General features: G+C 42.4%; 1 protein-coding gene and 1 pseudogene across 1 annotated transcript in view; one reads left to right on the forward strand and one right to left on the reverse strand.

Annotated features, from left to right (window-relative positions):
- Positions 1-2,056: 2,056 nt before the first annotated feature.
- On the reverse strand, positions 2,057-2,175 carry LOC116573819 (annotated as a pseudogene).
- A 9,405-nt stretch (positions 2,176-11,580) lies between these two features.
- SMC3 (structural maintenance of chromosomes 3) overlaps positions 11,581-12,141 on the forward strand; it is a 38,865-nt gene continuing 38,304 nt past the window's right edge. The window contains exon 1 of the mRNA XM_032312515.1: positions 11,581-11,733. Within this exon, the coding sequence (XP_032168406.1) occupies positions 11,719-11,733 (15 nt within the window). The 5' untranslated portion in view covers positions 11,581-11,718. The remainder of the gene's footprint in view (positions 11,734-12,141) is intronic.

Genomic DNA, 12,141 nt, shown 5'->3' on the forward strand with positions numbered 1-12,141 from the left:
ATCCACATTGTTGCAAATGGCAAGATTTCATTTCTTTTGATGGCTGCATAGTATTCCATTGTGTATATATATCACATCTTCTTTATCCATTCATCTCTTGATGGATATCTAGGTTCTTTCCATATTTGGCTATTGTGTACATTGCTGCTATAAACATTCAGGTGCACGTGCCCCTTCGGATCACTACATTTGTAGCTTTAGGGTAAATACCGAGTAGTGCAACTGCTAGGTCATAGGATAGCTCTAGTTTCAACTTTTTGAGGAACCTCCATACTGTTTTCCAGAGTGGCTGCACCAGCTTGCATTCCCACCAACAGTGTAGGAGGGTTCCCCTTTCTCTGCATCCTCGCCAGCATCTGTCGTTTCCTGACTGGTTAATTTTAGCCGTTCTGACTGGTGTGAGGTGGTATCTCATTGTGGTTTTGATTTGTGTTTCCCTGATGCCAAGTGATGTTGAACACTTTTTCATGTATCTGTTGGCCATCTGGATGTCTCCTTTGCAGAAATGACTGTTCATGTCCTCTGCCCATTTCTTGATTGGATTATTTGTTCTTTGGGTGTTGAGTTTGATTAGTTCTTTATAGATTTTGGATACTAGCCCTTTATCTGATATGTCATTTGCGAATATCTTCTCCCATTCTGTCCATTATCTTTTGGTTTTGTTGACAGTCTTCTTTGCTGTCCAAAAGATTTTGATCTTGATGAAGTCCCAATAGTTCATTTTTGCCCTGCTTCCCTTGCCTTTGGCAATGTTTCTAGGAAGAAATTGCTGTGGCTGAGGTCGAAGAGATTGCTGCCCGTGTTCTCCTCAAGGATTTTGATGGATTCTTGCTCACATTGAGGTCTTTTGCCCATTTTGAGTCTATTTTTGTGTGTGGTATAAGGAAATGGTCAAGTTTCATTCTTCTGCTTGTGGCTGTCCAATTTTCCCAAAACAATTTGTTGGAGAGATTGTCTTTTCTCCATTGGACATTCTTTCCTGCTTTGTCGAAGATTAGTTGACCATAGAGTTAAGGGTCAATTTCCGGGCTCTCTATTCTGTTCCATTGATCTGTGTGTCTGTTTTTGTGCCAGTACCATACTGTCTTGATGATGACAGCTTTGTAATAGAGCTTGAAGTATAAAATTGTGATACCACCAACTTTGGCTTTCTTTTTCAACATTCCTCTGGCTACTAAAATTAGTCCTAAATTTTAGGATTATTTATTCCATTTCTTTGAAAAAAAAAAGGGATGGTATTTTGATAGGGATTGCATTAAATGTGTAGATTGCTTTAGGTAGCATAGACATTTTCACAATATTTGTTCTTGTAATTCATGAGCATGGAACATTTTTCCATTTCTTTGTGTCTTCCTCAATTTTTTTTCATGAGTACTTTATAGTTTTCTGAGTACAGATTCTTTGCCTCTTTGGTTAGGTTTATTCCTAGGTATCTTATGGTTTGGGGTGCAATTGTATTTTATTTTTTTATTTTATTAGGGGTGCAATTGTAAAAGGCACTGACTCTTTAATTTCTCTTTCTAATGTCTTGCTGTTGGTGTATAGAAATGCAACAGATTTCTGTGCACTGGTTTTATAACCTGACAATTCACTGAATTCCTGTATGAGTTCTAGCAGTTTTGGAGTGGAGTCTTTTGTTTTTTTTACATAAAGTATCACATCATCTTCAGTGAGTGAGAGTTTGACTTCTTTGCTGATTCAGATGCCTTTTATTTCTTTCTGTTGTCTGCTGAGGCTAAAACTTCTAGTACTATGTTGAATAGCAGTGGTGATAGTGGACATCCCTGCTGTGTCCCTGACCTTAGAGGAAAAGCTCTCAGTTCTTCCCCATTGAGAATGATATTCACTGTGGGTTTTTCATAGATGGCTTTGATGATACTGAGGTGTGGACCCTCTATCTCTACACTGTGAAGTCGATCAAAAAAGGATGCTGTACTTCTGACATTATAAGTACTTCTTGACTGCCCTCTAGTGGGAAAGATGAAAAAGTGAAACCCCAAATTGCTCCCTTTTCCTGCAGGAAGGAGAGGTCCATTTTTGTTTTGTTTTGTTTTAAAGCCCACAGCACCCAGGATTCCCAGGCAGAATCCCATCTAAGTACTAACTAGGCTTGACCCTGCTTAACTTCTCACATCAGACGAGATCAGGTGCATACAGGGTGATATGGCCATAGACCATGTGATCTTTTTCCCCTAGCTTATTGGACTTTATACCATCCAAAACTGTGATGGATTCAAGTTGGCAGTTTATCCTCACTTTACAGATGAAGGTGACATATAGAACTTCTCACACTATAGTGAAGAATCAGTATTTTTAAAAAAAGATTTTATTTATTTATTAGAGATAGAGAGAGGGAGAGAGCGAGCACAGGCAGACAGAATGGCAGGCAGAGGCAGAGGGAGAAGCAGGCTCTCTGCCGAGTAAGGAGCCCAATGTGGGACTCGATCCCAGGACTCTGGGATCATGACCTGAGCCGAAGGCAGCCTCTGAGTTGGCTCAGCCAACTGAGCCACCCAGGCGTCCCGAAGAATCAGTATTTTTAAAAAATTATCTGTTGCAAATCAATCCATTTGTCAAATTCAAAAAAAAAAAAAGAGTGACTGGATAAATTACACTACATACAAAATTTTTTAAAAACTTGATTTTTATTATCAGATACAACAGACAAAATTACATGTCAATAAATAGATCAAAACATAACATAGGAAAAAGGAAAATAAATGCAAAATCTCTACATGTTGTTCATTCAATGTGCATATAATAGATGATTAATATAGAGAACTATTGTGCTAATGACTTTGTTGTTCTGCATTCACAATTAAACAAAAAAATTATAAGTGAAATATAGTGATTCCCTACTTCAGATAAACAGTGTATCAACATTATTGAGTTTTAATGGACAAATGCACATACTTATGGCTTGTTAGCCTATTTAATCCATGCAGAATGGAACATAAGGCTACTAGCAATGTACAATGGTTGTCAAAACTGCTTTTATGTTTTGTCTTAATAAAAGCTTTCATGGGGAAATGAATCTCACAGAGGTTTGTAAAAGGGAATGGAAGGAGAAATTTTGTTTTAAAAATTTTATTATTTATTTGTCAGAGAGAGAGAGAGAGCGAGCGAGCACAAGCAGGGGGAGTGGCAGGCAGAGGGAGAAGCAGGCTGCCCACTGAACAGGGACCCCGATGAGATGCGGGATTCAATCACAGGATCCTGGGATCACGACCTGAGCAGAAGGCAGATGCTTACCTGACTGAGCCACCCAGACATCCCTTAGCTAATATTTTTTTAAAGATTTTATTTATTCATTTTACAGACAGAGATCACAAGTAGGCAGAGAGAGATGGGGGAGCAGGCTCCCCACCAAGCAGAGAGCCCAATGCAGGGCTCGATCCCAGGACCCTGGTATCATGTCCTGAGCCGAAGGCAGAGGCTTTAACCCACTGAGCCACCCAGGCGCCCCTTAGCTAATATTTTTAAATGATAAGTTTTAAATATAGTTTTTACAAAAAGAAGTTATCTTTAAATAGGTAAAAATAATCTAGAGAAATACTTTTATTTTCTCAGATTTTTACATGTGTTTGGTTTGCTGTTAACCAACTAACCTTGAAATATCACTCATTGTAACATGGTCCCACCACATACACAGCTCTCAAAACACGTGATTCATGGACAGCACTTGGTCTATCCTTTGTTCAACAAGGTGAGTTTCCTGATCATGTACTTGGATATTAAGTTACTATAAAAGTTTTAAAAAGTATTTTATTTATTTATTTGACAGAGATCACAAGTAGGCAGAGAGGCAGGCAGTGGGGGGGCAGCTGCCCACTGAGCAGAGAGCCCAATGTGGTGCTCGATCCCAGGTCTCTGGGACCATGACCTGAGCTGAAAGCAGAGGCTTAACCCACTGAGCCACCCAGGTGCCAACTATACAAGTTTCTAAAAGCCTACTCTTAATTCTGTACTGCTTCCCTTGTGAACTGGTAATGAGTAGTTCATAGGCTGCAAGGAGTCGTGAGTACCCTTGAAGTAGCACCAACCTAAAGACCTGAGTGGCTTGCCCAAGGTTCTATCTCACTTTCTTCACCTTTAAACGGGCTCTTGAGGATTAAAAATACTATCCATGAGTTGCTTAGCACAGTCTGGAATAGAGTAGATGCCACAACTATTATCTTCAACTCACCAGCTTTCCAGCCTTTGCTGTCTTCCCCAGGGCAAAGTCATGTGGGGACGGGTCAGTTACTGGGCATCTTTCAATGAGCGGAGACACCTACTAACTTTCTCTTCTGTCAGTCTTTCTTGTTTGAGAAGGAGCTTCCACTTGAGATTTTTCTCTCTAGGTCTCCATATTGCCCAGCTGTGAGAATGATGTCCCCAGGAGCTGTGCGGCACAGTCTACACAGTTGTACGTGGTGACATTGTCTAGACCAACCAGGACCAAGCTGTACACAGGGACATGCTCTTCCAGAAAATAGACCCACCAGCTTTCCTCCTACAGAAGTCGTTATCAGGACTATAAAACCAGCTTACATCATATAATCAGGACTCCAATGATTGCCCCTTTCTCCTTTTAACAAATCGATTGAGAAGGTAACATATTTCAGACATGATCTGCAGAATGCAGAGATTTTATTTCATGACTTCCAATTCTTTTGCCCCAAACACCCTGTAGCTAATATTCCCTGGGTAGCTCATTTAGGGCTGATGAGACTGTCTAGTTTCCTTCTCTGGGACGCGCAAATGCAGCACGAAGGCAAATCCAGGACCCTGGACAACAAATGGCAAGGTGACTAGGTATAAATTTGAAGTACATATCTTCCTTCCTTTTGCACAGAACCATGATCATCACATTTTGTGACGAATGCATGAACGAATGAAAAACAGTCAACAAATGTGTGTGTGTCATATAATTCCAAAAGACTGTATGATACACCTTGGAGTGGCCAAAATTCCAGCCTTTAAAGAGTGCAAAACCCAGATGGTGAGATAAGACAAGAGCACGTGGAATCATTCAAAGCCAGTAGAAGACTAATAAAGTAGCAGCACAAAGGCCACACACATACTCTCAGTGCAGGGACTAGAGACCATACACATTGACAGACTCTCTCCTCAAGGGTGTGCCAGTACAGCTATCTGGTTTTCTGCCTTTGTTCTTTCTCTGAGGCTGGAGAATGCTGCACAGCGAGGTACAGGTGCAGCTCCCAAGCATGGGGGAGATACGCTTCCAAGATATCCTTTCAATCAGTGGGAGATGGGAATTGGCAGACGAACGGTTCGGTCTCCCTGTCCTTTGGTATGACAGTCCTGAGGCATGTGGTACATGTTTCCTCAGGAGTCTCCCAGTGGGATTGATCATCTGTGCCCATGTGAGCAGAAATTTCACCGTTGCACACAATATCGACTTTTCTCCCTTCCTGTTCTGTTACTTCCCACTCTATCACTTCGGCTCCCTGAGATCACTCCTTGCCCCCAAATCCTACTCTCAGGCTCTGCTAGTGTGGGGAAACTAAATAAGCTCCACGAGTAGCTGCCAAGGAAGCTAATCATTTCTTCTCCATATTTCAGCCTAGGAGATCCCCTTCCATTAGGAGGACTCTTTTTAAACATCGGAAGTTTCATGGAACCTGTGTTCACCTTCTCATAAGTTGTCTTTGGTAGTTGCTTTTTATGCATTGAATAGGCACTATTCCAAACCCTGATAAAGTACAGAATGACCAAGCTCTATGACATCTATAACCCTTTTAAAGAACTGTATTTAAAAATAAAATAAAAATAACTATATTTACTACATTTATTAAAATAGCATCTGTTGGAAACAATGATGTTTATACAGAAAAAAAGATTATTTTTTAAAAATCATTTTTATTTATTTATTTATTGTTAATTAATCTCCACCCCAATGTAGGGTGATCCCAAAATTCATGACCCCAAGATTAAGAGTCGCATGCTTTACCCGCTGAGCCAGCCAGGAGCCCTGATGATTTTTTAGTACATGAGCAAGTGCTAAACTTCACTCACAGACATAGAAATGCAATTGAGAGATGTTAAAATACCATTTTTCATATTTCGGATTGGCAAAGATAACATTGCGTTGGAGATTTGGGGAATCATTAACTTAACAAAGTATCATTGATCACCTATTACAAGTCTATGCTGGACACTGAGTAACCAGCAGCTGACCAAGTAAACAAATATTCCTTCTTTCCAGGAGCATACATTCCAATGTGAGAGTGGGCTCTGTAATAAATGAAAATGAAAAAGGAGAGCGAGAGAATGTCAGAGAGTACTCTAAGAAAAATAAAGCAGTATTAAGGATGGTAAGTAACCAAGGGGTGGTGTTACTTTAGATAAGTTAGTCAAAGGAGACCTTCCTGAAAGCTGACAATTGAGCAGAGCCCTAAATGAGGCGTGAGTGTTGGAGATTTCTGGTAGAAGTGTTTTCCAGGCAGTGTGAAGTAGTCAGCTGATTCCTTTCATAGATATAAGTTATCAAAATTAGACTAAAAGTTGGCAATTATTTCTTAGATATGACACCAAAACTGCAAGCAACAAAATGAAAAAAAAAAACAGATTAATTAGTTGACATTAAAATGTAAAACTTAACTACTTCAAGGGAGATTATCAAGAAAGGGAAAAGACAACCCAAACAAATAGAAAATATTTGCAAATCTTGTATCTGATCTAAAGGTCTAGTGTCCAGAATGTATGAAGAACTCTCACAATGCAGCAGAAAGACAAATTTAAAAATGGTCAAGGTATTTTCTCCAAGTAAAATATATAAATTAACATGAAAGACATGAGAAGATGTTCAACATCATTAGTCACTAGGGAAATGAAAATCAAAACTACAATGAGATACCACTTCACATCCACTGGGACTGCTGAAATAAAAAAGACAAAAATAACAAGTCTTGCCAAGGAGAACTGGAACTTTCACACACTGCTGGTGTGACTATAAAATGTCACAGCCTAGGGCGCCTGGGTCGCTCAGTCAGTTAAGCGGCTGTCTTCAGCTCAGGTCATGATCTCAGGGCCCTGGGAGGGAGCCCCACGTTGGGCTCTCAGCTCACCAGGGAACCTGCTTTTCCTTCCTCTGCCTGCTTCTCCCTCTCCCTCTGCCTACTGCTCCCGCTGCCTGTGCTTACATGCTCTCTCTCTGTCAGATATAAACAAACAAACAAACCAATAAATAAAATGGCACAGCCCCTTTGTTTTTTTTTTTTTCCTTTTAGAAAAGGAAAAAGAAAAGGTTTTTTTCTTTTTTTTTCCTTTTAGATAGAGAGAGATCTCAAGTAGGCAGAGAGGCAGGCAGAGAAAGAGGGGGAGGCAGGCTCCTTGCTGAGCAGAGAGCCCGATGTGGGGCTCGATCCCAGGACCCTGAGATCATGACCTGAGCTGAAGGCAAAGGCTTAACTCACTGAGCCACCCAGGTGCCCCAGAACAGCCCCTTTGGAAATCGGTTTTGCACTTCAAAAAGGTAAATGGAGAGTTACCATATGACCCAGCTTTTCCATGCTTGGGGACATGCTCAGAAGAATGGAAACATATATCCACACAAAAACTTGAACATGATTATTTATAGTAACTTTATTCCTAATAGCCAGAAAATGGAAACAACCCATATGTCCATCAGCTGACGAATGGACAAACAGAATGTGATCTATTCACAATGGAATATTATTCAACCATAAGAGGGAAAACAGCCTCTACCATTACTACATGCTACAGGTTACAACATGGATGAACCTTGAGAACATGTTGCTAAATGAAAGAAGCTGGGCACAAAAGGCCACATATTGTATAATTTCATCTATATGGGATATGAAGGGTGGGATGTGGTGCAAGTATTTAGCAATTTATTGAAGTTTACCCAAGGTTTATCCCGGCAATTATTTTTCCAATGACTAAGTTTTTTATTATAGCTCCAGTTTGCCCAATGTGATTGATTCTATGGAGAGACAGTGACTGTACCTCCTGTAAGATATAAGAACATGGTCCTTAACTTGTTGGGAATATCTAGGGTATCCAAGAAAGTTTATCTCTAAGTTTTATTTTTATTCTTAAGGTCCTTTTCCAGAAAAATATCTCTAAACTTGAATGACAGGGGGAAAAAAATTGCATGACCTTTCAATGTTATTAACAACTTAGTATTCACAATTAATCAGAGACTAAATAGTTTCCAATTCTGTAAAAACTGGAAGAAAACCAATAACATGTGATGAATCTCTTTTGACTAGTAGACTAGATTACCTTAAAGGTTATAGTTTATCACTCTGCATTTACCAGTTTTGTGTCTAAATTAGGAATATTATTTTAGTGTTCTTTTTTCTCCCAATGATGATCTAAATTTTAGTTTTAATCTTTTAAACCAGCTTTGTCATGTTATTGAGTTTATCATTAATGAATTAAACAGAATGTTGACACATGCTTACATGAGAATTTGAGTTTTTAAAGATAAAAATATGAAGATTACTGTAGCAGAAAGAGAACACAAATAAAGAAGCAAAGTGAAGTTTATTGGTGGTTTTTCAGGCAGTTTTTTTTTTTTTTAAGATTTTATTTATTTATTTGAGAAAGAGAGAGATCACAAGTAGCAGAGTCAGGCAGAGAGAGGGGGAAGCAGTCTCCCTGCCGAGGAGAGAGTCCGATGCGGGGCTCGATTCCAGGACCCTGAGATCATGACTTGAGCTGAAGGCAGAGGCTTAAGCCACTGAGCCACCCAGGCGCCCCAAGGCAGTTGTTTTTTGAATGGGTTTTTCCAATAAGGACAGTTTCCCCAACAGCATCCAGTAGAGGGATGGGAATCTTTACATCCTAGGAAGTATTGATGAAGAGCAATTGGAAGACAGGCAGGCAGGAAGAAGGAGGCCGCCTGCCTGAAGAGGAACCATCCTTAAAAGGATTTTACAACGACCCTGGAATGAGCCCTCCACGCTTTCCGATGTGATAGATGACAAAACCTTGATTGGATGACAGGCACAGGAAGGGTTAATCAGATCAAAACAGCCCTTGAACGAACCCCACAAAAACCCCTAGACTCAGAGATCTCAATGGCAACCCTTCCAGGTCCCCTCTCTCTTCGGGAGCTTTGTGCTATCACTTTGTTATCGCTCAATAAATGCTGCTTTGCTGCCCACCTCTCTGTCTACCTCTTCATTCTTCAAAGTGTCTGATGCAGGCACCAACAGAGAAAAAAAATCCTGCAATGGTATAAAGTGTTTAGTCTTGGCTTTTGGGGCATGGTACCTAAAAAGGTTTCCTCCCAAGTTTTTTCCCTAAGGAAATCTGGCAATGTCTCCTATATATCCATGAGGGAGGCAATAAAAGATTTTGTCTTTCTTTCGAGTCTCATCTTCCCATAAATGCTATAGTTCTATCTTGCTTGGATAAGAATTTTCTAGGTTTTCTCTTAGGTGATTTGGGACTTCACAGTACCAGGAGTCACCAAGAGAAAACTATAATTTGGGATCATCTCTGCTGTGTTAGTTCTATCTTTTGGGGACCATAACAACTGAAAATGAGTGATAATAATATTTCCTTCCTGATCGTTGGATTGGAAGGTACCCATAGAAAATCTTTCTAACCTGAGAATAAAGATAGATAGGGCACACATTAAAGAATCTTTTTTAAGAGGTTGGGAGAAATAACTTAGAGATAGATAAAATCAGTCTGTGATCCCTTCCTGGGATGATAAAAGACTGTGAACTGACAATAGCTTAGAGTCAAAGCTTTATTTTGGAATGTCTTAACAATGGAGGGGGTATAAAGATGAGAATGAAAAAGTAGGGTCTTATCTTGTGTGTACTTGGCCCTTGCCCTATACTTCACCTTCACTGTCCTTGGGAGTCTTTATTGCTGCAGATATTGTAAACTGAGTTTAACATTTATGAGAAAAGGTCTACAGCATCAGGATTTTTTTTTTTAAAGATTTTATTTATTTATTTGACAGAGAGAGATCACAAGTAGATGGAGAGGCAGGCAGAGAGAAAGAGAGAGAGGGAAGCAGGCTCCCCGCCAAGCAGAGAGCCCGATGCGGGACTCGATCCCAGGACCCTGAGATCATGACCTGAGCCGAAGGCAGCGGCTTAACCCACTGAGCCACCCAGGCGCCCCCAGGATTTTTTGAAATATGGTCAGGGGGCACCTGGGTGGCTCAGTGGGTTAAGCCTTTGCCTTTAGCTCAGGTCATGATCTCCATCCCCTGGGTTCGAGCCCCGCATCGGTCTCTCTGCTCACTGGGTAGCCTGCTTCCTCCTCTCTCTCTGCCTGCCTCTCTGCCTGCTTGTGATCTCTGTCAAATAAACAAATAAATAAATCTAAAAAAAAAAAAAAAAAGAAAGAAATATGGTCAGAAGTCTGGGCGAAATATAATTGGGTCCTCTCCTTAGGCGTCATTAAGCTGAAATCAAGATGTCAGCCAGACTGCAATTTCATAAAAGCCTCAGGGGCACACATCTCCACAGTTTTAGTAAATATAATTATTTTATACATTCTATTTTTATTCTAAAAATGAAATGTTTTTATCATCCTCATATTATAGAATAGGAAATGGAAATTTTGAACTTTATTAATCTGCCTACAATCCCACAGAAATTGAGAGTGTAGAGACACTAATCTAGGAGAAATATTTAAGATTTTTTTTTTTTAAACACCCAGAGCTGGAAAGGATTTGACTCTGCCAGCACCAAGGGGGTGCTGACAAGGATGAAGTTAGCCGGCTCTTAAAAATAGTTCAATCTAGAAATAATTAGGGCTGGAACAGCCCACAGCAGCGGGAGGGGCAGCAAGGATCACCAACTTAAACGGCAGGTAATTTTACAGCTGCCCAGAGATCCAGCTTAACTACATTAAATTTTCCCCATAAGACTCATCAGATTAGATGCATCTAGGGTGCTGCTAGCACCTAGTATCTTTCAGGCTGTTAAAGCAATAAAAGAGCTTTTACTCTTATCTAAATTTCTTTTTGTTGCAATTGTCCATGTCTGACTAGATTTACAGTAAATGGCAAAGTAGTAACAGCTCCCAGGGTATTAATTACCACGTTATTAAAACAAATTTTCAAGCGTCAGGCCCTTCCCTGTGCTGCGAGCGTGCCGTCCCGAGCCTGCAGGGGCCGTCCTAAGTTTACACAAGCTCCCGGAGCGAGCAAGAATAAACAGAGCAACAAGGATTCCACCCGGCGAACCCCACAAGCTCCCAGGACTCCGCAGGTTCGAGCGCGGGTAAGCATTTTTAAACAGCCAGAGATCACGTGGCCACCGGCAAGCTCCGCCACTGGCCCTCGGGCTCTCACACTTGGCTTTGGCGCCGAACCTTTACGCCCTTGTGGATGCAACCATTGGCTCCGCTCTCGGAGGGCATACGGGCCAAACTCACGATCAAGGCTTTTATGAACGAAGCTTCCGACTAATTCTCAGGAAAAGTTCAGCAACAAATTGAACAATCAAATGAAACCCACTGGGGGACGCCGTCGAAGGCTCTTTTTGTCAAAAGGAAAAGAGAAGACCCGACCCTGACTCCCCCTACGCTCTCCAGGGGCCGCGAGGATGGTTCCGTCTAAGGCGCGGACTCCGCCTCCACGGGCGCCGCCATTTTGTTTGGCTGGACGGGAGCGAGCGACGCTTTGGGGGAGGGGTCTCATAGGCGCCTTACTGGACCCCACGGCCGCGCTGTAGCTTCTCGCGGGGAGTCCTCCCTGGTGAGGGCCGTGGAACCATGTACATAAAACAGGTGAGGCCTGTGCGCCCCGCCCACCCCCTTACGGGCCTCTGAGGACCGCTCCATGAGGCAGGGGTGTCCCGGTGCGACCCGCGGCCTCCCGCCTCCCGGCGGGGTTGACCCAGAGCTGGACGCGGGCTGCGGGGGAGGGGAGAGGCCCCGCCCCGCGGGCGCAGGGGCCGCAGAGGATCGGGGCGCCCTCCTGCAGCGCGCTCGTCCGAGGGAGCCGTCTTTCCGAGACGTTTAGAGGGAGCGGGCCTTCCTGGGTGGGCCGGGGGCGGGCTGGGGGCCCCGAGCTGGCTGGGGGCCGCGCCGGGGGCTGCAGCGGCGGGGCGGGCGGCCGCGTTGTCCTCTCGCCCCGCGCCGCCCATTTGCATGGGTGTATGGAGAGGTGGCCTCCCCGGCCCGGAGACGCCCCTG

This window comes from Mustela erminea, chromosome 14, assembly GCF_009829155.1.
Source record: "Mustela erminea isolate mMusErm1 chromosome 14, mMusErm1.Pri, whole genome shotgun sequence".
NCBI classification, from domain to species: Eukaryota; Metazoa; Chordata; class Mammalia; order Carnivora; family Mustelidae; genus Mustela; species Mustela erminea.